The following is a 27954-nucleotide window of genomic DNA, read 5'->3' as shown; positions in this document are numbered from 1 at the left end:
GGGAGGAAGTCGCCATGGCAAAGAAGTCACCTGGTGGGTGCTGATGTGGGGAAACTGGAAAGGGTGTCACTGATATAGCATACTGAAGGTTTTAAAGGCGGAATCTGATCTGTTGGGTAGCCATTTTCTCCAGTCCAGGAAGGAGAGATCATCCAGCATGCAGTACTTATATGGGGCAGGGGGCTCCAGGCCACTTTCGTGTACCCAGATGGTCCCAGGGACTCAGACTCCAGCTTAAAAAATTCTTGGAGTGGTGAGGAAACTGAGGCAGGGACATGTGTTTAGTGTTGTTTTGTGTGATCTGTACTCATCTGTGCTTTACATGAATACATATAAAAGAGTATAAAGATGTTAGATTGGGCAAAGGGTGTGTATGTTGACTGCTTCAAAACTAGTGCATACCCCTGTGAGAGTTAAACTGTAAGCAAGAAGCTTCACACCTTTAGGTGGAGTTCTGGGAAAGGGGTGCGTTCAAGTACTGGTGAGTCTAAAGGGTCAAAGCCATGCAGAGGGGCCAGAGAGCCAGACAGTGGATTCCAATGCTTGGAGGAGGGTGCCAGATGGCAGATCTGAGTCTGGAGAGTGTGCTTGCAGACCCTGAGCTTGGGACAGTGGTTAAACTCTATGCAGGCTCCAGGAGCTTGAAAGACCTTGAGGATCCAGAGCACAAAGTCTTGGATTCCCCTCTCAGAGCAGTCCTGATGGGTGGCCAGGAAGGAGTGCTCACTTGGATCTGTGACAACATGTAAGTCATTTAATTCAAGGTCTCGAGTGTTGCATCATTCTCCTACTTGAATGATGGCATCAGGAGAACATCAGAATTATAGTGATGAGGCAGTGTTCATCCACCAGGAAGATTCATCTGGTCCTCCACATTCTTTTTCATATGACAAAACTATCTCATACATGGTGCCTGCAACAATTGATGATTTAAAAACCTTTCCAGAATTATTGAGGCATGTAGCAGAAACATTGGAAGTCTCATTAGAAATCATACAGGAAAAGTCATACAAATTATTTGATATTTTACTGCCAGCATCTCAAAATATAATTATCCTTCCTGTAAAGGAAGGAAACTTAGGACAGGCAAAAAATCTCGGAGCTACCTCTGCCTCAGTTTGAACGACTTCAGAATGTGCTGGTCAGAGATATCAAGTACTTTCCAAAGGTTATGAATATTTTTATACTCATCCTCCAACTTCATAGGAGTGCAAATGGAAAGTCAAAAAGTTGGGAAAGTCAACTACCAAAGAAAAAGAACCAAAGAGTCTAGACATTTTTTTGGAAAAAAGTTTATTCATCAGCTTGCCGATAGGTTAGGATATCTATCAACCTGTACTATCTAAATATTATTTACACTGGGACTGTCTGACTTTAGGGACAAGTTATCTATGAGTTCAGAACACTCTTGTGTGGTTGGTTTTGGCCACATTTGAGGATGTGGATTCCTTTCAGATATATTTATTCCTTTGCCTTCATTCTCTTCCATGTCCAATCACATAATATGATACGTTACTTGCCCATATGATGTCAACACGAATGGCAACATATAACTATCAGGACTGGTAAGCTTCCCCATCTGTTTTAACCATGAGAAGGGTTAGAGCTTCTTCAGAAGTGAAAGGTGGAAGAAGGCATTTTGTCACTGACCTAACCATTTAAACTAAGGACCTGAAGGCTTCACACCACATTGATGAGCAGTGGGTGTTCAGTGGATTGAAAAAATGATGTCTCAGCTATTTCTTCAAAACTGTTCTGACCAGCATTGTTTCAGTCTTGCCCAGGTTGAGTTTAAACCAGTTGTCCTTTACCTAGGAGATAAATGCAAAATTAAGACACTGTGACATCTTGTATTGGTTTCAGCTGTGGAAAAGAAGATATATAAGTCAGTATAATCAAAGTACTATTGACAGCATGATGAACTACAGGACACACTAGATGTCTCTTCCAACCCAAATAATTACATGCTGCAATTCTGCCATGAACCTCATGATCACTGTTCCCTCTAATTTTTCTTACCCAGGTGCAGAACGAATTTTGTTATGTGCACCAATATGGAGGTGATGTGTGACACATCACCTTCATATTGGTGCACATAACAAAATTCATGTGGTGGTGGTGGGGCTGAGGGGTTCGGAGTGTAGGAGGGGACTCAGGGCTGGGGTAGAGGGTTGGGTTGCATGGATGTGAGGACTCTGGCTGGGGGTGCAGGCTCTGGGGTGGGGCCATGGATGAGGGACTTAGGGCTGGGAAAGAGGGTTGGCATCGGGGGGGAAGGCTCTGGCTGGGGGTTGGGCCAGGGTGAGAGGTTTGGGGTTCAGGAGGGTGCTCTGGGGCTATGGTGGGGAGAGAGGACTTCCCGCAGCGCTCTCTCCCTACAGCAGCACCTGGACTGGGGGGAGAGGTGCCTCTCTCTACCGCAGCAGCTCCAGGACTGGGGCCGCAGGATAGGCGCCCCTCCCTCCTGGTCCCTGCAGGTCTGGGCTGGGGCTGGGTGCTGGTAGGGGTGCTCCAGCCATGACAGGTCTGGGCCAGGCCACCCGGGTTTGGGCCGGGGTAGGGGCGTCCCGGCCACGGCATAGTTGGGGCCAGAGGCCTCCCTGGCTGTGGCAGGTTGGGGGTGGGCTAGGGAAGGAGTGCCCCTCCCTCTGCTGCGGCTGGTCCCCAGGCGGGTTCCCTGAGTACCTGCGCAGTGCTAAATAGGCTGCTGCACGGCCGCTCAGCTTACAGGAAACTTAGCTGAGGCCCCTGGAAGTCTTGCCATCTGCATACTGAAACTGCCATAACTCTAATAAGTTTCATTTATGCCCGCCACTGAAACTGGCCAGACTTATTAACTTCAGTGTATATGCATCACTGATACTACTTACAGTAGATAAAGTTAAGCGTGTGTGTGTAGGTCTTCTGGAAAGGAAGGGTGTTCTTGTGGCTAATTCAAAGAAGTAGGAGACTGGAGATAAGCATTTTATTCCTAGTTCTGCCACAGGTTTACTGTTTCATCATCTGTGAAATGGGGATGCTGCTGCTTTATTATTATATAAATGAGGTTATTTATTGTGAGACTTACTTAATTACTGCCTGTACAGCACTTTTAGAAATTCTCAAGTGGAAGGTGCTATAGGTAGAGAATTTAACTGGCACAAGCTACAAGAAACTTAATTGAATATTTAAATATACATGAGTTTGCTGTTTGTTTTAAAAGTGTCCTGTCTTGTTACACCTCTGTATATGTTTCTTACACATTCATCCCAGAAATGGAGAATATTCTGATGAAAACTGTATAAAATATTAAGTACTCCATTTCAAGACAAATGATTCTACGAGACAGATCAGATTGTAATAATATCACTTCAATGACTGGGTATAGGTAAGAGAATGGTAACTAAAATCTGTCAAGCTTTTTAAATAATAATTCTAGCTTTTTTTAGCAAATTACTCATAACAAAATTAATTCCTGCCTGCTGCAATGAATGATGTACTTACTGCAGATTTTTTTTATTTAAAAAAATATATAAAATAAAATTAAATTCATTTTTGTAGCATAAACAAACTTTGCTAGCCAGATGTTAGGGAAAATTCATAATACAGAAATATGTCATGGTTTATTAAAATATAGAAAAATGTGATTCATTTATCATAATATTCAGTTGGACAAACATCACTTTATCCATTTATAGTACTTTACAATAGCATTCTGTAATGAGATTTCTTATTAGCTGCTGAAAGTTCTGTCTTTCTACCCAATCCTGTACCACTTAGTCACGCAAAATATCCAATTATTTAAATTGATGCTTTCCTGAGTAAGTTGGAATCACATCTAGTAGATATTGGATACAACTGCATAGTTTGGGGGCTCATTGTCCAATTTACCCTCCATCAAACAACATCTATGAAATTACAAAAAATAAGTACTGTAATATTTTGTGGTGCTACTATAATTGCATAAGATAATTTTCTCATGACAGAGGTTGGCTGCATATTTGTGCTTATGTTCCCATAGCTTTTGTTGGGGAGGGGAGTGCTGCCTTTTCCTTTGCAAATAGTTGTAACACAGAATCAGCATGTTGTGCTGGCCATGTCCTCAGCAGTAGTGCTGCTGCTGCTTGGGAATATTCTCTGTAAATGCAGTACATTTTTCTGATTTTGAAAAAAAAGATAAATATAACAAAAATATAGCAAAATGATTATTTCCATTTCTGTATCTGTTTCTCATAAAACTGAACTTATTTTATTTAATTTACACTATGCTTTGCGAACCAAATGGATCTTAACATTTGTAGGTGCTGTAGGAAAAGTTGCATTTGCAGCACTCAGTCTGAGCCTGTACAATTTCCAAGGGTTATGACATTTCTTCCACTACCTTTATTGATCATTTTAAGAAAAAGGATCAGGGCTGATGAACGCCTCGGATGGAGAGATCTTATTCAGCTATGTTCAAAGCATATTTCCTCCTTAATCTGCTGCAAATGGCTCTGAATCTAGTACCAGTAGCTGAGTTTCTATCCCATCCTTGATTACAGCAACTTCTGAAGCATTTGACGTGCTTCTGTGTCATATGAACGACTGTGTGGAGGCCTGGACACATTAGAATTGGATTTAATTAGAAGTTGTAGTATTAGCTCTCCTGGAGTTGTGGACTAGTTGATAAATTTTTTTTTCTTCAGGGGAAGGCTTTGTCATCTTACTCCTGTAATTATGTATAGTTGTTATGTTCATACAAAGCACATGGGATCTTTATAGAGGAAAGTAAATACACAGCATTTATTGAGAATACCACAGTTAGCATATGCTTTTTTAGACTCTCTCTCTCTCTCTCTCTCTCCTGCCAGTGATGTTCATAGTTCATAGTCTGTTGTAGCTCGAGTCAGTCTAATGGCCAGTTAGATTGAGCACGAGTGTGGAGCTGGGCTCCGAGGCTTTGCAGGACTGAACCCAGAGTTCCATGGCAAAACACCCCAGCTTTATAGTTGTAAATTCTCATTTGAGTCCATGCATTTTGCAATGTCATCCTGTAATCATTAGTCCTTAAGTGGTGTTATTATTTGATGGTTATTGTCGGGCTTCCCATCGTTATCTCCTATCTGTTGTCTCGCCTTCGGGGGTGCCTGCCTCACCTCTGAGGTCGTCAATGCTGCTAACATGTTTAACATCGGATACAATGGATGTTTTCTGATTGTCTCCTGGTCTTTCCAAGTCTCTCACTTCTTCTTGACCATCTGGACATTTGTGATGGCTTTCACACCTTATCTTTTCCTGATGCGTGCATTCACACAAACAATCTTACAGAAACCTTCAAAGGTATACAGACAGCAGTATTGTATAGTCAGCAGAATACATTGTAAATCAAGCCTTGCTAAATCTTATAACTAAAACAATTCACATTGGGACTTCAGGCTCTCAACATTCCTCTAATCTTCTTAACATAGATACAATAGAGAATCCTGTCTCTTACTTCCTAATTTGTAATACATATAGGAAACCATAGTAGCTTTATAACTTATTCTAAAACAAAAGGATGACCATAATTAATCATAAGGATTGTTCTGGTCTGTCATTCCTTTCTGCTATTCAAAAAGGGTGGCTGACAAGATGAAATCAAATCATACATTAATTCTCATAGTACATTATAAAATCCAGCTCCTACATAGTCATCTTAAGTAAGATTCTAGTTTTCTTTATCATGGTCCACAGAAAGCTTGTAGTCAAGGTGGTGTTCTAAGCCTCCTTTTTGTGAGAATGCAGAAACATGAGAGTGTGCATAATGCAGTTACTTAAGTTCGAACTCCAGACCCTCCAGAGATTACTGTATGCAGACCTACCCGTATGCGGTGGGTGTTGACTTGTAGCATTTTTTGTCAGCTTCTTAGTCTACTGTTCCGCAATCTGCTTTTTGCTGTTAATGAGAGATATCTCAGTCTACTTTTTAGAACCACCAGTTTTTATTCCTAGAACTGTGAGGACATGAGCCAAACTTCCATGAATAGCCCCTATTGCACAACTCAAATCTGTCCAATAAGTGTACAAATGGTAGAGTTGTTTGGGCATCCTGACTTTGTGGCCAACCAAATTAGCCTTGGGATTTGCCGTTAACTAGGCTGGCTGTTTTCAACACCAGGAAGCTTAACTGAATGGAAGGACTATGTTTTTCACTTTCGTAGAAGCATGTTTCTTACAAGAATTCCAGCATGTTCTGCATACTAGCTCCATGGATTATCTCATGTGACAGTGGGTAGTAAAAGTTCGCTGGCATTCCTTGCCAATATTTTGAGTTTTAAAAAGTAGAGACTCACTTGTGTGTGTACTTCCTATGATGTTTTGGTACAAAGTCACTGATATGTGCTTGCACATACAGTAAACATGCATGCACAAAAGTAGGGACAGGTCACATTTTTTGAAAATCAGGTCCTTTGTTTCTTCTTTTCAGAAACTGCTTTCAAGGCAGGCCTGTCCCATTTTTTAAAACTATTTTTACTTTCAGATAACGCTTTCACAAGGTGGGGGAAACAGTTGATAAAAAGGATTTAGTGCAACAGTCCTTGCTGTTGCTTGGCTTCCATTTTTTGGAGATACTTTGCTATGAACTGGAAGAAATGAAATAATGGAAAAAGTGCATGTTAAAATTCACCAATAATGCATAATTGTAAACTACAATTTCTGTAATCTAGGTAAAATGTAAAAATCTAGGATAGATTAGCTGGTAAGAGTGCAGAAATCTTATAATTTTTCATTACAATTACTCAGATTCAGAGATTTATTTAAGATGAAACCAAGTTAAGGAAAAAGAACAGGCATGCTGGGGTGTGTGTGCGTGCATGCGAGCAAGTGTGTGGTTACTTTTCATTCTTCCTGAACCTTATAAGTTTATATTAAAAGCAATGCTCTTTTCCCCAGCATCTGGTTTGCTAACATATGCTATGGCAACTGGTGCAACATTTTTCTAATAAAGTGTTTATTGTCATTGTTAAATTTTCTGCTTTGAATCATTTATAATCCAAATATAGACTATGGAGCACAATGTCCCTTTCATTACTGTAATTGATCAATTTCAGAGTTATTTTTCTATCTTCCTTAGCCACGTAATATTTTTTTGTACCATGTTTAATTGATTTAAAGCTTCTTACATTTAATTAGTTGTTGTTTGTCCCTATGGAGTGGGCCTGCTTCCTTTTATTAGAAATTCAGAATGTATTGTGACTCTTGAGTTAACTAAAATTTATGTTGTAATTATGTAAATGAGTATTTTCTATATTGTAAAATGGAAGACACGCATAGAGCTAGACAATGAATCATTAGTAATTGGTCACTAAAAGGACTACCTACATCTCGCATACACTCATTAAGTACATGCATCTTGTGCAAAAAGAGCAATATTTTCTTTTATTAAACAGATTATATTAAGTGTCAAATAGTTAAATTAATGAAATGGGAAAAAAAAACTTTACAAAGAAACTTTGATTCATAAATATACCAGAAAAATCCCTCTAAATGGAAAAAGAATAAAATCACAAAATACTAAATATTTTACATTTTCTAAATTATTTAAATATGCTGTGTACTGCTTGTGGATGAAGTACTGAGCTTTGTCAGTAGAGGGCAGCAAAGTTGCAGGGGATCTTTTTTTGAGATCTTGGAAACTCTGTCACAAGATTTTTACTTGTTTTCTTTATTAGCTGTTTAACAGTTGCTTTAGGTTTGTCTTTTAATGAATTGTCCATCATTTCATAGTGAGTGGTCACTTCATAGTGAGTTTGGTTCAGATATTTAACTAGTTGTCCCCAGCCTTAAGTGTACTTGTGGGCACTTCTCTAATGGCTGTTAAGTGTTTCTCTTTTTATGTTCTTCAGGGTGTTCCAGGACCTGGACAATATGAAATAAAAAGTCAGTTTCAGAAGGTGGAGAATATAACACAAAATGGAAATGAAGTTCCACGTGCTCCTTTTCTTTCACAGTCCAAAGTAAGTGGCAGTAGCATATTTTTCTTTCTTCTGTACTTTCTTGGTCAAAGTTGCATGAAAAAGTAATTAGCTGCATGAAAAAGTAATCCGCAAGAGATTCTAATTGTACTGTGAGCCATGATTAGTAAATGATTTTTTCTTTCTCTGCGTTGTATTTTGATGTGTGTGTGTGTATGTATATATATGTATAGAAAGATATGTAGAATTGTATGTATGTGATTATACATATCTATGCTATAGATAGATATGCATATATATTTAGGATGTTTATGAGTGTATAATGTATGCATATATATAAAAATAAACACATGCATACATGAACCCACTTTATTTTTTACACATTTCCAAATAAAATATGGATGAGGCTCTATGCACTTTCTCAGACAGTAAATACCTTTCAAATTACACCCGTTAATCAGGTTTGTCCTATGTGAATATTACACTGGGAGGTGGTGACTGAAAATTTCTTGTGGCTATGTAAAATTAGTACACATGTACAAAGATTGTTTTTAAAAATTCTTCTAACTGCCAAATTCAAATGTGTTTTCACGGATTTATTGAAAGATACATGTATAATCTGACACATCTGTGCCAAATCTGAAGTTTCCATCCCTTTCTTCTGAGATGTTAAAAATAGTTGCAGATTTTTTTTTATAATGGTAAATATTTTCACTCTCTTCATTCTCTAAGATAGCTGAAGAGTTCTTCCTTAGAGTTTCCACAATATTTATTTTTGAGCAGAAACTAAACCTGGACATTTTCAGTACCAGCAATGGAACTTCGAAAATGTTTTTAAAAACTGGAAAAGGCCTTGTAGAGTAGAAATCCTAAGGCAGCCACAGGCTATGAGCACCACCTGCAATACAAAATAACAAACAGCCAATTTATGAAACAAGGATCTGATGCCATCTCAGTGTTCTAGCAACTACAAAGACTATTGTCTCCTCAATATTTATTCCACTCTGTATGCATCCGAAGAAGTGGGCTGTAGTCCACGAAAGCTTATGCTCTAATACATTTGTTAGTCTCTAGGGTGCCACAAGTACTCCTGTTCTTTTTACAAAGACTATTGGTTTCCATACTTTATGATATCACCAAAATCCCTTGTTGGAGTTATAATAATCCTTCTATTCACAGCTGCCTCTTTACCTATGTATAAAGAATATATGTAGAATAATTGAATATAACCATAATTGAATATAACCACTGCTAATTAAGAGTTCACAGCTACTAGCACGTCAGGGGCTATATTTCATGACTATGTGGTCATCTACTACATTTCAGATCTTTGGAATATGACTCTTAAAATTTAAGGAAAAACTCAGAGCTAATACAAAACGTACAGTATGCAGAAGACCTCTGCTGAATAACTGACCGAGTAAGCTCTTAAATCACAATCTACCACCCATCCCACAAACCCTCAGCTGTCAATTGCTGAGGAAAAGAAAGATTATTACACTGTACTGAGAATAAATGAGGTAGCTATGAATTATGACACTTTGCTTTCATTGAGAGGTTCTGGTGACATCATAAATTGTAAGAGTGAAACTTCGATATAGAGTTACACTTTGAATTTGCAGACTATATCTTTTGATGATTTTTTTTATCATATTTAATGTATGGTCATGGTTTTTTTTTAATTTCCTTTCCTTCTCTCTTTTCTTGTCATCCCTTTCATTCACTATCTTCTCCTTCCATTCATATTTACATATTTTCCTCAAACAACATCTTATGCAAGCCACAGTTGGTCTGTTACATGCATGGCATACCTCTAATTTTTATTTTTACTCACCAAAAATGTTGTCGGGTCCCAAAAGACAGAGGAATCTAAATAAACTCTCCATCCATTTAGTTTAAACAACTTCATGGAAGTTCTCTTAGGAAAACTGCTAGAGTGACTTTAATTCATCAGGCTATCAGAGTGGCTTTTCCTTTTCTGAAAAACATATATATTAAGGATTTTTCTGCATGGGGTTTACTATATTTATTGTAATCTGTAAAATATAAAGTTATGCAAATGCATCAAGAATTTACATAAAAATCATTGCTAAATGAGAGCAAAGATTCAAGGGGTGTGTGTCTTCAGAACCTTTATAAGTAAGTATAACTTTATTCAGTTTTCGTGTTTCATTTTTTGTGTTCCATCAAATATATGAACTAGAAAGTACATTTATTAAAATCATATAGAAAATAATCTTGTATAGTTCTGCATGTTTATTTTTTGAAGATTGTTAAACATTTGCTATTACAAGAGGGACATTTCTAATATTTTGTATATTTTAGAGATAATTTTTCAGTGGTGTGCTTATACCAAAATTTGCCATCTTGGATGCCTAAATTTAGGTGCCAAACCATATTTAGGCACCTAAAGAAACTGCCTGATTTTCAGAGGTGTTGAGCACAATTAGCGCCTCAATAAGTCAGTGGTTTACAATGGTGAAAAGTGCTCTGAAAAGTAGGTCAATTTTTTATTTAGATGACAAAATATGGATTTGGGTGCCTAACTTTAGGAACCCATGGTTGAACATTTGTTGTTTTTCGAGTAGTGTCCCTGTGGGTGCTCCACTGTTGGTGTGATAGTGCCTCCTGTGCCTGGGAGATCTTCAGTAGCAGGGCCTGTTGGGCTACACATGCGCTTCTCCCTATCTTGTGCCATGAGTGGCATCTATATAGTGCTGTGTGGTCCAAATGTCTTCACTTCCTTCTCAACCACCTTTGATCCGCGACAGAATCCTGAGCCGAGCCCTTCAACCATCCCTAGTCTTTAGTAATAGTAGTGTTTCCATTATAGTTAATTGTAGATACCAGCCATTTCCTTTAATTTTCTTCCCCCTAAAAAACAAAAACCCCGTTGCCCTTTTCTTCCTATTACTCTTTAGCTTAGAGTAGATTTCCTTTTTTCTATGCTCTTCCTGATTGGGAAACTTTCCCTGCTTGGGTTATGCCTGGATCTCCTCTTTTGCCGTGAGGCCATCCCCATGACCGATGGTCACTCACGGTGCATATGCTGCTTCAGTGAGGGACATGTCTCTCAGAAGTGTACCCAATTCTTCAACTTGAAAGCCTGGTACAGAAAGAACCGTGAACTGAGGCTAAAACCTCTACTCATGGAGAGCTCTGTGCGACCAGCCTCAGACCTTGGCCCCGATATCTCGCCTATGTGGCGCTTATCATTGGCACAGTCATCAGCCGACTCTCACTCGCCATGCACTACCAAGAGAAAATCCACACTTTTACACTGAGATGAAAAGAAAAGGGCCACTAGCTCACTCTCTAAGGAGCCACCTCAGAAAAAAGCATCCCTGGAGAGGTCTGTAGCCCCACTGTCCTCGGGGGTGAGACTTGGCTCTCACAACTATTCAGGCATCTCTGGTACTGGCACAAAAGACAGGTCCAAGAACCCTAAAAGGGCAGGACGACGGGCGGAAATACTGTCTCATGGCACTGCAAAAGACAGTGTAAAACTTTCAAAATTGGCACTGACCACCTCAACAAAAATAATCCTGAGTGCTTCGGCACTGACGAAACATCCAGCACTGAGCAAGATCTCAGCACCAAGTAAGCCCTTGGCACCAGCTACTGGCCACTCAAGGGAATGCATTCCCCTGTTGGCACTGGCTATGCCCTCAACCACTACACCACCACTGGTGCTGATGATGCTCCTGGTACCACAGACATTCAGATAGCCCAGAGACTCATAGTCTCTGATACACCAGAGTCACCACTTCTCCACAGTGAGTTCCCTGCACCTCGTGCCTACTCTCCAGAGACACAGCAGCACTCTACTTCCAAACTGAGGACATTCTTGAGTGAGGAAGAAGAGGAGGAAGGAGAGGAGTACTCCACTGCACGCAGTCCTCCATCATATCAAGAGCAGACGCACACAGAGAACCATCCTCTCATCTCCGATACCCAGTGACCAGAACTGAACCAGGTACCTGATATGGACCCCCATGGATGCAACCCCACATGCCAGTTCTTCTACATTGGCCCTATTGGGACCCAGGGGCTACATATAGGGTGAACTTTCCCAAATCGCCCACGGAGCAGAAGCAGACACAAAGACAATCTCTGTCTTCTTCAGTCTCTAGATCACCTGTCATTGAACAAGAAATCCACCCCAAGATAGAAGGTCATTCCATGTTTATCCCCCCCCATCAAAAAAAGATTCTTCAAGGGCCTTCAGAACCTTTACCTTCAAATATGTGACCCCCACCCTGGGATACCAACCTAGTTCTGCACTGTCTCACAGGCCCTCCAGTTGAGCTCATGGCAACGTGCTCCTACACCCACCTATCTGTGAAGACAGCATTTCTCATCACCATCACATCCACCTGAGAGGTAGGAGAGATAGGTGCTCTCATGGCATACCCTCCGTACACAGTCTTCCACAAAGACAAAGTCATGTTATGACCACACTCAAAATTCTTACCCAAGACGCCGTCCCTCTTTTCACCTAAAGCAACCTATCCACCTTCCTTCTTTCTCCCCGAAGCCACTTGGCAACCAACATGAAGCCATGCTGCACACATTGGATGTCAGATGAACATTAACCTTTCACATTGACAGAACCAAATCTTTCAGACAATCGCCACACTTATTCCTCTCCGTTGCAGAGAGATCAAAGATCGTATCCAAATAATGTCTCTCTAAATGGATCTTGGAGTTCCTCTTCCTTTGCTACCAATGACACAAACTGCGACCCTCACCTGGAACTTGAACACATTCCACTTGCTCGCTGTCCACCTTGATTGCTTTTCTGAGCAACATGCCAGTTACTGACATTTGCCAAGCAGCCACCTGGGCATTTACAGACTTTTTTTAGCCAACACTATGCAATTACCCATGTCACTGCGAAGCCCTGGCCTTCCATCTATGGGCATTCATCCACAGTCATCTATAGTGGAGCACCCATGCTTGAAGAAAAAAAGATTACTACTCACCCTGTGCACTAACTGAGGTTTTTCAAGATGTGTGCTCCTATGGGTGCTCCACTACCCACCCTCCTCCTCTTTGCTTTGGAGTTTAAAGATAGACTCTGTGGTAGAGAAGGAATTGAGGGCAGTTGGACTGCACAGTGCTATACAGACATTGCTCATGGTATGAGATGGGGAGGAGAGCATGTGCAGCCCAATGGGCATTGCTACGAAGATCTCTGATCCCAGACGCAGGAGGTGTTACCGCACCTACAGGGGAGCACTCATAAGGGGACACGTCTCGAAGAACCTCCGTTACTGCACGGGGTAAGTAACCTTCTGTTCCTTATGATTTTAATTACAGTAGTTAGAATTGTGGTTAGGATTTTCAAAAACTCATAAGTGACTTAGGAGCACATTGACTTTCAGTGGGACTTGTGCATCTAAGGACACTTCATGCTTTTCACTGAACTGTAGCAGTGTCCACCCGTATCACTGCTTCAGGGCAAGTTGGAGTGCTGTAGATTCACATCCTGACTTGCAGCATAGTAATTTGTCATGTGGACAAGCTCTAAGTCATTTAGGCCCTTTTGAAAATTCCTCCCTGCATGTTTAAATTCCTGTACATTGAGGTTTACTTCACACTTTCATTTCAAGTTAGTTGTGAACTAGCTGATTGGGGTGTTTTTGGGAGAGAGCGCAGAGAAAAATGGGATAATCCCTTGGCTCAGCCATCAAATTTGATTTAATCTCTCCAAGATAAATCAATTGACCACCACATGATCAACTATTTGTAGATGTTTTGGATGAGAACATAAAAGTAATCCCCTATATGTTCTTTGTGGGCAGTAAATATCTCCTCATAGGATTATGAGACTATTATGATGTACTTGCCGAGAAATTTGGCCTCTTCTTCCCCCTTCTGTTTGTGTTGTGTATTTACTGGCTACTAATATGGCTGTACTTATGTACTTGTGTGTATGAAGTAATTCAAATTAGATCTATCTTTCTATCTAGCTATACTTGTGTGCATGTATGAAGTAATTCAAATTAGTTACATATCTATCTATATCTATATATACAACTAATTTGAATTACTTCATACACATGCACACAAGTACAGTCATATTTTTTTTGTGTGTGTGTGTATATGTATATATGTATTGTACAGACAATGATAATAAAAGTTGTATATGAGAGTCTGATTTTTGAAGTTGGGCATGTGTTATTACCTGGACCTATAACATTTGTGCCTGTGCAGACTGAGTACATATCTGTGCAAACTGTCAGATATATAAGTGACTGTGGCTATACAGAAGCTGAATATTGGTAAACATACAAGTGACATTTGCACTTGTTCCCTTCTTTGAAAATCAGGTCCTATATGTCTAGATATATTCAAGATATTAGTTACTATATATAAATTATCTTCACTTCATTAAGAAAGAAATGAGATCTATATGTTGTTATACTGATGTGGGCACTTTCTGTCCATATAGTTTCTAAATGTGTTGCAGGTTGTCACTGGCATATTTTTTCCTCTGCTTCTCTAGAGATTTGTACATGTGAAATCAATCACCCCAGCTCCTGGTACATATAATGAACCACGCTCAGCTCTTGAATCCTTGAAGAAAACATCAGGAATGAAAAAGATCCCATTTGGTCAAACTACAGTTCGGTTCACTCAAGACTCCAGGCGAGAAAAAACACCAGGTTTGCAATTAATCCAAGTACTGTCAGCATTCAGTTTACATGACCCGATATTAGACAGATTGATATTCAAGGAAGTTAGCAATTAATCTTAAAAAAGTAGTATTAAAATACAGTAGGCATTTGGGCAAAATACACATATCAAACAGCACTCTTATTTATACTGAAATCTGTAAGGAGCCCAAAGGGAAACAAATGTAGTCTTCCATTCAAGATTTTGTTAGCTTGGTGTTTCCAGGTAATTTTATACTGTTAGTTCAAAGTGATAAATGTAGGCAATATTATTTGCACCTGTTGGGTTTACTGATCTTATAGAAATCCTAGCTAAAATAAACAGAATATGAATTGCATTTGTGGGGAGTGTTTTTTTTTTTTTTAATTTGTGCTGTTATTTAATAAGGATTCTCTGTGCGAAGTGTAGACTCTGTAGATTTTTCATAGCAGCAGAATACCCAGCATGCACTATGGAGAGTGTGGTTCTGCCTGATATTATATAGTATATAGTAACTTAACAACTGCCAATGAAGTTTTTGTTCCTTACTTCCTGCCGGGTAAGGACATAGCCAGGTAAAACTATTTATCCCGGTGATGCACTCCCCTCTTACTGCAGGGCCCTAGAAGAAGAAATGCTTGAATTAGAGCAGGGGTAGGCAACCTTTTAGAAGTGGTGTGCCGAGTCTTCATTTATTCACTTTAATTTAAGGTTTCGCGTGCCAGTAATACATTTTAACGTTTTTTAGAAGATCTCTCTCTATAAGTCAATATTATATAATAAACTATTGTTGTATGTAAAGTAAACAAGGTTTTCAAAATGTTTAAGAAACTTCATTTAAAATTAAATTAAAATGCCGATCTTACACCGCCAGCCTGCTCAGCCCGCTGCCAGCCTGGGGTTCTGTTCACCTAGGCTGGCAGTGGGCTGAGTGGGGCCTGCGGCCGGGACACCGGCTGGCAAGGGGCTGGCAGCCGGGACCCCAGACCTGGGGGAGGTTCAGGGGTCAGGGCAGAGGGCTTGGGGGTGTGTGGGAGGGTTCAGGGGTCAGGTCTGGGGGTGCAGGGCAAAAGGCTGCGTGTGTGGGGGTGCTCAGGGGTCAGGGCAGAGGGATGGGGGCTGTGGGGGTGCAGGGCAGAAGGCTGGGTGTGTGTGGGGGTTCAGGAATCAGGGCAGAGGGCAGTGGCGGTGTGGGGAGGTTCAGGGGTCAGGGCAGAGGGATGGGTGTGGGTTCAGAGGTCTGGGGAGAGGGCTGGGGGTGTGTGAGGGGTGCAGGGCAGAAGGCTGGGTGTGTGTGGGGGTTCAGGGGTCAGGGCAGAGGGCAGTGGGGGTATGGGGGGGTTCAGAGGTTAGGACAGAGGGCTGGGTTGTGTGGGGGGTGTAGGGCAGAAGGCTGGGTGTGGGGTCAGGGCAGAGGGTGTGGGGTCAGGGCAGAGGGCTGGGGGATGTGGGGGGTGCAGGACAGAAGGCTGGGTGTGTTGGGGGGTTCAAGGGTCAGGGCAGAGGGCTGAGGGTGTGGGGGGTGCAGGGCAGAAGGCTGATGGCGTGGGGGGAGTTCAGGGGTCAGGACAGAGCGCTGTGTGTGTGTGTGGAGGTGCAGGGCAGAAGGCTGGGTGTGTGGGGGGCTTCGGGGTCAGGGCAGAGGGCTGGGGTGCTCCCAGCCCCCTACCCTGAGCGGCTCATGGCAGGAGGCTGGAAGGGATATGCCCTGTTCCACCCCCTTCCCCAAGGTCCCGTCCCTACCTCTTCTCTGTCTCCTCTACGGAGCAGCGAGCACGCTGCCACTCGTTCCCCTTCCCCTCCGAAGGGCCATCAGCTGATTGGCGCAGGGGAGGAGAGGAGGAAGGGCAGGAAAGCACAACGCTGGGGGAAGAAGCGGGGAAGCTTGGCTGCTGCAGGACCAAGCTTCTGCCTCCTGCCCCCCGCAGGGGAGAGTGGTGGGGCTGGGACCGCGGCAGGTAGCAGCGTGCCACTCAAAGTCAGCTTGCGTGCTGTGTTTGGCACACGTGCCGTAGGTTGCTGACCCCTGAATTAAAGTATCACAAAGTTCATATTCAGGGCAAATAGTATCTACTGATGACAGATGCTTTAGGGGTCTGTCTTTTGTTTACAGCCCTCTTCCCCAACACTTTGGTGAATCCTTCTGTATGCATCCAAATGGGTTTTAGATTATTTTCTTTTTAGAAGGGTGAGAGAGAGAGAAAAAAAGGGAAAATAACTTAAAGTTCACCATTATGGACATAACACCCTTCAATGTCTCTTAAACCCTTACTGTGTTGAAAAAGCATCCCTTGAAAATATTGCTTTCCCAATATATAGTTCCCCTCCCCATTCTCTCTTTCTTCCATCCCCCTCATTGTGCAGTATTTTGGGAGGTGAGTGATTACTATGCTGAATGTGTGACAGTCACACGTGCTGTCTGTTGATATAATTGTATAAGTGGATGAGGTCTTTGTAAATGGTTTTTTTTTTTTTTTGCAAAACTGAGTGCAAATCTGATGAAGTTATGATATATATTAATTTTGGACTCTGTTGGAGATGGAAGTGAAAGCCTTATGGAGCATTAGAGTGCAATATCAATAGCATTGTAGGCAGTATGAAGATGGAAAGGAATGCACATGTAATTCCCCTTAACTTCTTATTTCCACGTTTTTAAGGTTTTGGATGGAGGGGGTGTGTTCTGCTGCAGCTTTAACTGTAACTAAACATATTTTTTGTTTTCCAATATCTAATGACATTCCTGTATGTGTCACATTCCCTAGGTGTTTACTGAGGGTACAGCTCTCCCTTTTGCAATGTTCTATTTTGAGGACTTAAGTGGTGTATAGGCCTTGTCCAGGCCCTTTGCCCATGGATGAGTTTCACCCCATGTTCTGTTCTGCCACCCTTACTCATGTTGAGTAGTCCATTTTTCTTTGAGTAGTCCCACTTATTAAACTGCTGTCCCATTCTTCACTAAATCAACAATACTGCAATACCAGTGCTGTCCGTCCTGGGTAACTGCTGTCATGGCCAGTGGGCTACTTGCAGAGTAAGATGCTACTCAGTCTGTGTAAGGGTGACTGAGCAGGACTTTAAACTAACGCTACTAGTATTGAGGTAGTTATTTAGTTATCCAAGGCAAAATGGGAAAGCTTTTAAGAGTGATTACTGTATATATTACTGAACTATAACTAGTCATTTTGCAAATCAAAATCCCTCAGACCACAGGGTCCATACATTGATATAATTGGCAGATAACTTCACAGATGTGGGTCGGTAAATGTATGGCATCCCTGTATTTTCATTGGTTGAGACAATTTCATTACAATATGAAAACATAACAATTTTAAATTAATATTAAAATATAATGCATTTCTAAATGACTATTTATGATAAAAAATCAAAACTATGATGGTGGCTCATAACTCTGCTGTGACTTTTTCAGGTCCAGCTTTCTATAATATTCTCAACTATAGTATTGAAAGAGAGAATTTTAAAAAAGCTTACTTGGAGAGTACAAAGAAAGGAGCATTTGGATCTTCAGCTCCTCGACCTCTATATGTTTTTAAGAGGGGAGCTTTCTGTACTCCTGGACCAGCTGATTATCAGGTAACTTGAAGCTATTAACTTTTTTAAAATGGTAAAGAGAGGTTCTTGGGGACTTGATCTGTCAGGATAAAACGCCTCAGGATTTTGGAAATGTTTCATGAATATTTTGTAGAAATAAAATGTATATTCTTAAAAATGTTATCCCTTCTGGCCTTTGACTCTATGACTAGGACATCTAGTCTGATCTCTTGTATGTTGCAGGCCATTGACACCACCAAACACCTTTATGCAAACCCAATGGAACTGAGGCCAAAGTAAATGAGGGACACAGGAGATTAGATTATTATGTACCAAGGGTAGTGAATAGGAGGCACCAAGTTGCACCAGTGCTTGAGGTCCCTGCAATCAGGGAAATGATTAAATAAGATATACACAGATGTGTGGCAAGTGACCTGCACCCACACACTGCAGAGGAAGGCAATCCACCCTGCGCTCCAAGGTCACTGCCAATCTAACCTAGGGAAAAATTCCTTCCCCTCAGAACCCTGACCCATCCTGACCAGTTTCCCAATTTGCAATGCAATACACATTGTGAAGAAGAGAACTAAATAATAAACACCCATAATTGTATAATATAGATCCATATAGGCATGTTTCAACTTTTCAATATTTGCCCAGAACTTGGACTCCAACTCTACCGGAATAACTGTGAGCTAGGGGGAAAAACAAAACAATAAAAAACAAACAAAAAAAACACTTCAGACATTTTGACATGCATATCAGAACACCAAGATCCCACTTTGTTCCTAAAAATGCTGTGTAGGTATGTTACTGAAATGCTTAACTTTATCAACTGAGTCAGAATTTTCTCAGTTCAGGTTAAGTAGCATGGACATATTTTTATAGTCTGCCATATATTCACCATGGTATGGCAGTTTGGCCTGATGCTGATTAATCTGGGTATATAGTCTGTCTAATGCACTCAGGATCAAATTCTACCCTCACGTATATGCACACAATTGTTAAAATGAGCAAGGACTACTATCAAATTCCCAATTAGAACCAAGCTGGGTACCAGTTAATTAACAAAGCTAAAATAATAGATATTCATAAAGTAGAACAGACAAGTTTGGTGATATTTTTAATTGGTGGAGGTGGCATGAAGGATATTGTCCCTTCATATAACACAGATTTGCCCAGATAATTTCCATTTGGCCATGCAATAACACAGACAATCAGATATTGAAATAATTTAACAATTCTATGTTTCTTTCTCACTAGGATTTATTATTTGGAAATATAGCACATATCTAATAATTGTTAACAATATTCCTACTCAACATCTGGACAATAGACTTTTAACTTTTTGTTCTTTCAAAGATGACTCAAATATTAATAAGACTTGAACAGATAGTAATGCAAAATAAGATTTCTGCAAGCAATTGTTTCCACCAGAGTCATATGCTATTTAGGAATATATACAGGTTTCAGAGTAGCAGCCGTGTTAGTCTGTATCCGCAAAAAGAACAGGAGTACTTGTGGCACCTTAGAGACTAACAAATTTATTTGAGCATAAGCTTTCGTGGGCTACAGCATACATTATATGCATCCGATGAAGTGAGTTATAGCCCACGAAAGCTTATGCTCAAAAAATTTGTTAGTCTCTAAGGTGCCACAAGTACTCCTGTTCTTTTTGAGGAATATATATGTTCATGCTGTTTTGTGTAAGAGACGTTTGAATCATTGATTACAAACAAGCAATGCACATAGATCAACTGTTAACTTTTCCACAGGTACTCTAGTCACACAACCGTTATGCAAAAGAGTAGATAGATATACAGTTTTTTACTTTAGGATTTATGTACAGGTAAAACTTGTTTTTATAAATTATCACTGTTATTGTATTACCCTTAATTACTGCAATGATAATCACATGGGGCATCACTGTCATTTAAACTAAAATCCCTTTACCTCACTCTGGTAAGAAAAGAAGCCTTAAATAAAATAAATTTACACTTTGCATAGTAGACTAAAGGGGCCTTATCTTAAATGGGGATCAGTTTCCAGGATCTTCCAATTTCCGACATATGTTACTTCAACAGTAAAAGTTATAAAAATAAATATTTCATGCAAACACAAAATTTCAGTAGAACAATAAGTAGATAACTTTTCTCTCTTCTTCCCCTGGTCATTGTTAATCCCAAGATACCCTGGAGGGGTGGTTTAGTTCATCCAGTCAAGAACACTTTGTATTTAGGCAAACTTTATTTTTCACCTGCTAGCTCATGGGTGAGTTGCTCCCAGTCATTATCTGTCCACTACAACTTTTTTTTTTTTTATTTTGAAGATGTTCTTTGACATCCCTGCATGGGGTATTGACAGAGGGATTGAAACCTGGACCTATAGATCTAAAATCTGAGCCTTTGCTGCCTCAGTTGAAAAACCCTCACTTGTTAGCTCAAAGGCTGAGCAGATACATTAAAGTTTGTTTGGTCTAGACACTAGAGAAGGACAGAGAGCTGTGCTGAGTAAGCATTGTTCACAAATAGTTCTGTGCGCAGGCTCACTTGTGAATAAAACTGCATTTGAGAGGTCTGCGTGCTGCTTACGCTCATGTTGCAATCCATCCTTGTACCTTTCTTTGATCTGTTCTTGTTTTATCTTGTTCCCACAAAGATTTTTCACGAGTGTCTAGTTCTCTGCTCCACAGCAGGGTCTCTTTCCAGCCCTTTCCCCTGCTTCCACACTTACTTCTCAATTCTTATTTTTATAATATGCACCAGCACTGGTTAGGTTTCTATAAAATAAAATTAAACTTTTGTGAAGGCTAAAGAATGTTCTGCCTTCTTCACAGGTTCCCTGTAATAATTCATAGTTTTTTGATTAGCTTACAGTAATGCTTTTTGCAAAGTTCAAATATGGTTTTCTCAGGTGGTGAAACCAGAGGGCAAGAGGGGCTGGTGCCCTCACAGTGGAACTATTGTGGGGGCTCCATGCCTACATACATTCATGAAAGCCCCTGAGTGGGGGAGGGGGGAGGAACAGGATCCAGAGGGGCTGGCGCAGCTGTGGTGGTGCCTGAGGTCAGGCTGGAGAACAGGGAGTGGAGCCTGGAAGGGCTGTACTGATCCCAGGAGCAGATAGGAACTCTGAGTCCTCCTTTCTAGCCTGGAGCTGGCTGCCTCCGAATCTCTGTATCCCCCTTCTATCCCCTTGCCCCACCATTCACAGGAGCTTCTGCCCCTTCTGCACTCCTATTGAGGTTGTATTATTGGTTAGGCTGCTGCCAGGCCTCTTCTATATCAGAGTAATTGTTAGGCTAAGTTTTCTAACAGTGTTTGAGAGTTGGCTAACATTAATCATTATTTCACAGACCTCAGTTAGTAATACTTTCATTATTTATGCTCTTCTTCTTCTTTGCAACATTCTTGGTCAGGATCAAAATAATTTAAATCTAAAACATAGTTTTTCTCAATAAAGCTCCCAGCTCTCATACAGTTCTCCATGGTTTGGTTCTCTGTGATCTTTCACAGACATATACTGTATGCCCAGTTAAAGCGATGAGGACTCTAGCCTCCTTAGAAAACATCCAGTAGGATTACACTGCTTTCAGCTAGATTAACCAATCATGAAACAGTGTAACAATTCACATGGTTTAGTTGTTGGCAAATTTATGGTAGGTTTCTGGAATTACAGAGTACTCAGCATTGCTTTCTGACAATAAATAATCAATACTGCATTCACAGATAAAATTAGGCTGAGGCAAGTAAACAAAAGATGAACTACAGTAATTTTCTAATCTTGTTTTACAATGAAGAGCACAATAAGTGTTTGTTTTTTCTTAATTTTTTTTCTAAAATAGTTTTTTATAAAGGGAAAAGTACAGTATTCCTAGATTTCAGCATTCAAGTAAAGATATAAAAATCTTAAAAGTCAAACTAAACATAAACAAAATAAGTGCTTCTCATGCAGGATCAAGTAATAAACCTATTTCACTCATGGAGTGACTCTGTCTCTCAAGTTCTGTATTATCAAATATATCAAGTACAACTACCTAAGGCAGGGGTTCTCAAACTGGGGGTTGGGACCCCTCAGGGGGCCACGAGGTTATTACGTGGGGGATTGTGAGCTGTCAGCCTCCACCCCAAAACCTGCTTTCCCTCCAGCATTTATAATGGTGTTAAATATGTAAAAAAGTGTTTTTAATTTATAAGGCTTTTTTTTAATTTATAGGAGGCGTTGCACACAGAGGCTTGCTGTGTGAAAGGGGTCACCAGTACAAAAGTTTGAGAATCACTGACTTAAGGACCCCATTATTGCTCCCTGACAGCTTACTTTAACAGAATTATTATCATATGGGAAGGAAGAGAATATATATTACTAAATATGTTAGATGTAGGACAGTTTTTTCCAGTATTTGTCAAATGCAAATAACTTAATTCCCCTAGGTCTTAATCAAGCAAGCTGAACAGTTCACATACATTATCATTAGAACTCAATATAGAAAAATTTACTCTAACAGTGTCTTCATAGAGGTGGGGGTAGCAAACTAAGGTTTCTTGGGCATATAGCCAGGTCTGTGCACCAAAATCGGTGGTTAGCAGTGTTTCATGGCACCTCTATTCAGTTTTAAAAGTGGCTACTAAAACTTGGAACACAAAACTTAACCCCCCCCGCCCCCCAATTACTACACCTTTAACAAAAGACATTCTCAAAAATAGCTAGTGTTTTCCACATTCATGTACTGATTGATTAAGAGAGATGAATAACAAAATATTGATACCTTTAGATATGTAAACCCCTATATAAAAATATACTTAAAAACTCACTGCATTAAATAATAAATGAAATATGGTGATTGAAAAAGAACAAAAATTGCCGTTAACGTTTCAAAGTGCTACATCGGTTCTCAAGGCCATAGCTTTCAGTGTTGGCCACAAAAGTTGTTACAGTAGTCAAAAAATTATTATTCTAGTTGGAGTAATGTATCTCGTGATTATTGTTTCCTCTGTTCCTGTTCTTCCATTTCCTGCATTTAATTTTTTGTGCATAAAGCTTTTAAATACATCAAGTTGGCAGCACATAAAGGTTTCCACTGAGTAAGAAGTGCAGAGCTTATATGGTGTCACAAAACCAGTGGGGAGCATAATTTATATAATAGATTCCCAACCTGGGGTGAGTGGGCTTTGTGTGTGTATGGGTCATTGGACTAGAGGAGAGAAAATGGATATAGGGTAGAGAGTAGAAGAGTGCAGGTGAGGAAACTGCATGGTCCTGAACCTGTCCCCACTTTCCCCACAACAAATGTAAGCCTGTAGCTGTGAGTAAAGATGCTGTCAGTATCTTGAAAAGTACCCTTTATCCTTTTATGCTCTCATTGTAATCCCTACTGTAGTAGCCTTGGGTACATTTTATAAGTACAAGTTTGCAGGCAGGAAACAGTCTATTTGCTCAATCTTTTCTTTCCTGCTCCTGTGGTGGTGCTACTTATGTGCTGTAACTCTTGTGATGTTTTTAAGCACCCATGCATGCCACAGTTATAAGTGTTACATGTTACAAACCATGTTCTTGTGGAAATGGACATTACAAGCTCCACAAGTGTTGTTATAATGTAGGCTTTTTTACTTCTGTCATTAGAACAGCTAAGGTGCATGCATTAAGGCCCTGCTTAAGCATGTGTTTAAGTCGTATTGATGTCACCATTAAGCTGCTGTCCTTATGGAGCCCCACATTACAATAATACATGTGGCGCTTGAAGTCAGTGGGACTTAAGCATGTGCCTGTGTGCTTCCCTGAATCAGGTCCTAACAGCTTAATGCATAGCAATCTGAAATCAAACATATTTTTGATTTTAGGTTAATTTAGCTTATTATTCATGTAAATGTTTTAAAATATTTTTTATTGTATGTTTGCATAAAGATTGCTGATAGACCACAACGTGAGTTGAAATAAATAAATAAAGGTTCTTTGAACCCTTGAGGCCCCCTTTTAACTTTTCTTTTTTTCCTTTTAGGAAAACCAAATAAATTACTCTTCATATTGTTAATATAACAATAAGTTTATAAATTTAAATACTCAAAAACCAGGAACTTTAAAAGTTAAAGTGCTCATAGTAAAAATTTAGCTTTGCTGCATTACACTATTTTCTATTCCTGTTTCTCTTTTTAGATGATTACGTCTATATTTTGATGTTTATATTGTTAAGTATTTGCTATAAAATATAAAGGATGAGCAATAGGGCTAGGCTGTCATCATCTTAGCTTTTTGTTTGCTGAGTTTGGAGCACTGAACCTCATAGTCTTAACAGTACCTTAATATCATGTATTTGTTTAGGTTTCAAGAGATTTATACTGTAATGGGGAACTTGGCTGGGAGGAGACAATGTGTATTTGTAAACACTGAATGGATTGATTCTAATGCCAACAGAACTGATGTCAATTAAAACTACAAAGGAATTTTCAGATTCTGAAATAGGGTTTTTTAAAGACTAACACTTCTGTGTACTTTGGAATTCTCAGGGCAAAAGGAGCACTGAAGAATCACATAAACAACATAAGCAATTATCTGTTTTCTTGTCATCAACAGAAAGAACTCCAGTAGTTGCCATGGTAAGATAACTCTCCAGATTATTTGGGTTGTCTTTTTATATTACTGTATTCCCTCTAATATTTTAAACTAATGAATACAAATAAGATTTGTGGGGTCAAATTCTTTGCAAGCTAAGGTCCACTGAAATCAATAGAATTATGCCTGCAGATAATCTGGCATGTATTGTCTGTGGGGTCTGTAAATTTACAGCAATGAGAATGACCTGTTCCAGAATGGTGGTATAATATTTTCAATATTATTTTATTTCTTGTTCTGTGTGTCCTAACATGATTTTTGTTTTTCTTACCACTGCTGTACATTGAGCAGAGGGTTTTTATTGAGCTGTGATGTTCAGGCCTTCTTTCTAAGAGGTTAAAGTTAATTTAGAATTCAGCAATGTGTATGAGCAGTTCTACTTAGTTCTTACAATATATATTATTTTGCATTTGTGTACAAAGAATAGCATCTCCCATTGTGCTCACCCTTTCACCTGGATTTATGAGGCCCCTGCAAAGTTCATCACAATCTTCTGAGGTCTTGACTATCCTAAATAATTTTTGTGTCATCTGCAAATTGGCCACCTCACTAGTTACCGCCTTTTCCAGATCATTAATAAATGTATTAAAGAACACCTGTCCTTGTGTGGAACATTGGGGCACTGTGGTATTATTCTTTGTTTTCAGTCTTAGCCAGTTTCTAGACTTTGGGAGGTTTCAGAGTGGTAGCCATGTTAGTCTGTATCAGCAAAAACCATGAAGACTCCTTGAGGCACCTTAGATACTAACAAATTTATTTGGGCATAAGCTTTTGTGGGCTAGAACCCATTTCATCAAATGCATGGAGTAGAAAATACAGGAGCAGGTGGGAGTTTCCTTACCAAGTGTGAGGTCAGTCTAACAAGACAATTCTCCCAGTCTTTATTCAGGCCTAATTTGATGGTGTCCAGTTTGCAAATTAATTCTAGTTCTGCAGTTTCACGTTGGAGTCTGTTTTTGAAGTTTTTGTTGTTGAAGAATTGCCACTTTTAGATCTGTTATTGGGTGACCAGGGAGATTGAAGTGTTCTCCTACTGGTTTTTGAATGTTATAATTCCTGATATCAAATTTGTGTGGAAGGTCACCTACAGTGATGTTCTTGTGGCCATCTGGCCCACTTTAATGATCTCCTTCATTTCATCCCTGCACTCCTGTTGGATTTTGGAAAGGAAGGAAGTGATCCTCTCCCAAATTATATTTGGTGAACAATGCCTGGTAATTCACCACCTGAAGCTTCAGCAAGGCTGATGAACATACTTTGTATCCAAAAATGTCTACTTTCCTAGGGTCTTTGGCCTCAGGAATTCTTTAATGGACTTCAATTTTTCTTGTGCTGCAGAAATGACCAGGGACTCTGAGTTTGGGTGGGCATCAAAGTGCTCAAAAAACTCCATCGTACTTTACCTGAGGTCATTCCCCAGTCGCAGCAGAGAAGCACCTCTGCTCAATGCTGGTGAGAAGGAATATGTTGGCAATGAGGAGGAGTATCATCTCTCTTCCTCAAGAGGCAGAGCTCAGGTGTAGTGTGGAGCCAGTGTCGGTCACCTCATTGTTATTTATAACTTCCTGGATGGGAAGGGATCAGTCTCTGTCCATGGTATCTCTGGAGGGGAGGCAGACTCCTGCAAGGCATTTCTCAGGTCTTTGTTTGGCTCTCTTCTAGGTACTGGTACAAGGATCAGTGCCAGATCTCTCATTCCACCTAACTACTCAGTGGCTTTAACCTTGGAGGAGTGATAGGTCCAGTAGAGATAACACAAACCTTTCTTAGTTTTAGAGATATGTTTAAGCTCATAAATGTGAGTCAGTGTCCTGTTTATGACTGGGCATAGGTGCCAGGTTCAATGGCTGAAGTGCCAGTATAGGCACCAGAGTCATCAGTGTCAGATCTGCTGATTCTAAGGTAGTTGGTGCTGAGCTCTTGGGCGCTGGGACCTTCACTGATGTTGAAGTAATCAATGTCAACTTCATTGGTGCCAACTTTGTTGGACGTTGGCGCTGCCCTGCCTGTGCAAGATGTACACCAGTTCATTGCTGGCTCTCTGGGGAAGAAACATCCACTTCTTTACTAGCTGGCTAATGGTGTCCTCTGCCTTGTTCAGAGGTACTTTCGCCATGGCAGATCCCGTAAGGAATAATCCTGGCAGGTCATTCTAATAAAGCACAGTATTGGAGTATTCTTCTAGCAGCTAGAGACACCCCTAGTAATTTAATACTAGTATCAACAGTAATTAGCATCCAAATGCATATTTTCCCCAAGAATAAATGCATCATTGTTGCTTTTTCTTAAAATATATCAGTGCAAGCAGTCCAGCACCTGTGAGAACCATATACTGTAACAAGAAGCCAACTTGTTTTTAAAGAAAGCAATTTGCACTATGGCAGCATATTTCAGCTTTGAGCTTCTAAGAGTAATGATAAAAATAAGAAACAAAATGTTCTTTAAAAATATGAAAAACACCTTTGCCTTTTAAAGCAGATACTTTCTGAATAAACATGTAGGTACTTATTTTTCTTCCTCTTTCTGTTATCATACCATGTGTGCTAACCAACAAATTGAAATGTTGGGTTTTGTCCTGGTGCCACATTTTGGATATTGCAGTTTTAATATCGTTATTGTTAAATTATACCATTTACTATTTTCCTTTATGAAAATGTTGTACCACATTTTGGATATTGCAGTTTTAATATCGTTATTGTTAAATTATACCATTTACTATTTTCCTTTTTATAGTGTTGTACTTCAAAATTAGTTGAAAGATTTAGAGGTAACTTTTAAAATGTTGTTTATGTTGTGACTATAGTATTTTTTTCACCTAAAATCCTCAACAGAAGGTCCATTAATGCTTACTTTAGAATATAATGTTGACCAAATGCTCAGAAATTTTGACTTCTGGCCCTATGAAATGGGTAACTGTTGGCTTTGCCAGTGACAGCAGATCAATATAAACAAGCACAATATTGCACCCAATAATATTTTTAAGAATAAAGATGCCTGTGCAAAAAACAGATGCATACTGTAATAGGAAAATGTGTAGGGATTTCTAAGTAATCACTGAGAAATTATACTGAATCATAGTTTACTTTCATGGAGGGTGTCATAACTATTTCCTCAAGAGGCAGAGCTCAGGTGTAGTGTGGAGCCAGTGTCGGTCACCTCATTGTTATTTATAACTTCCTGGATGGGAAGGGATCAGTCTCTGTCCATGGTATCTCTGGAGGGGAGG

At 39.9% G+C, this 27954-nt stretch overlaps 1 protein-coding gene across 23 annotated transcripts in view; it reads left to right on the top strand.

The window, feature by feature from the left end:
* STPG2 (sperm tail PG-rich repeat containing 2) overlaps nt 1-27954 on the top strand; it is a 703121-nt gene that overhangs the window by 71593 nt on the left and 603574 nt on the right. For all 23 annotated transcript variants that reach the window (XR_008445059.1, XR_008445058.1, XR_008445057.1 and 20 more), the window contains 4 exons: nt 7845-7955; nt 14425-14584; nt 18001-18164; nt 24623-24712. Coding sequence is in view for 13 of the 23 variants with exons in the window: in XM_054029557.1 (XP_053885532.1) it covers nt 7845-7955; nt 14425-14584; nt 18001-18164; nt 24623-24712 (525 nt within the window). In the remaining 10 variants the exon portion in view is untranslated. The remainder of the gene's footprint in view (nt 1-7844; nt 7956-14424; nt 14585-18000; nt 18165-24622; nt 24713-27954) is intronic.

This window comes from Malaclemys terrapin, chromosome 5 (genome assembly GCF_027887155.1).
Source record: "Malaclemys terrapin pileata isolate rMalTer1 chromosome 5, rMalTer1.hap1, whole genome shotgun sequence".
Classification (NCBI taxonomy): Eukaryota; Metazoa; Chordata; order Testudines; family Emydidae; genus Malaclemys; species Malaclemys terrapin.
This window is presented reverse-complemented; position numbering and strand designations above follow the sequence as displayed.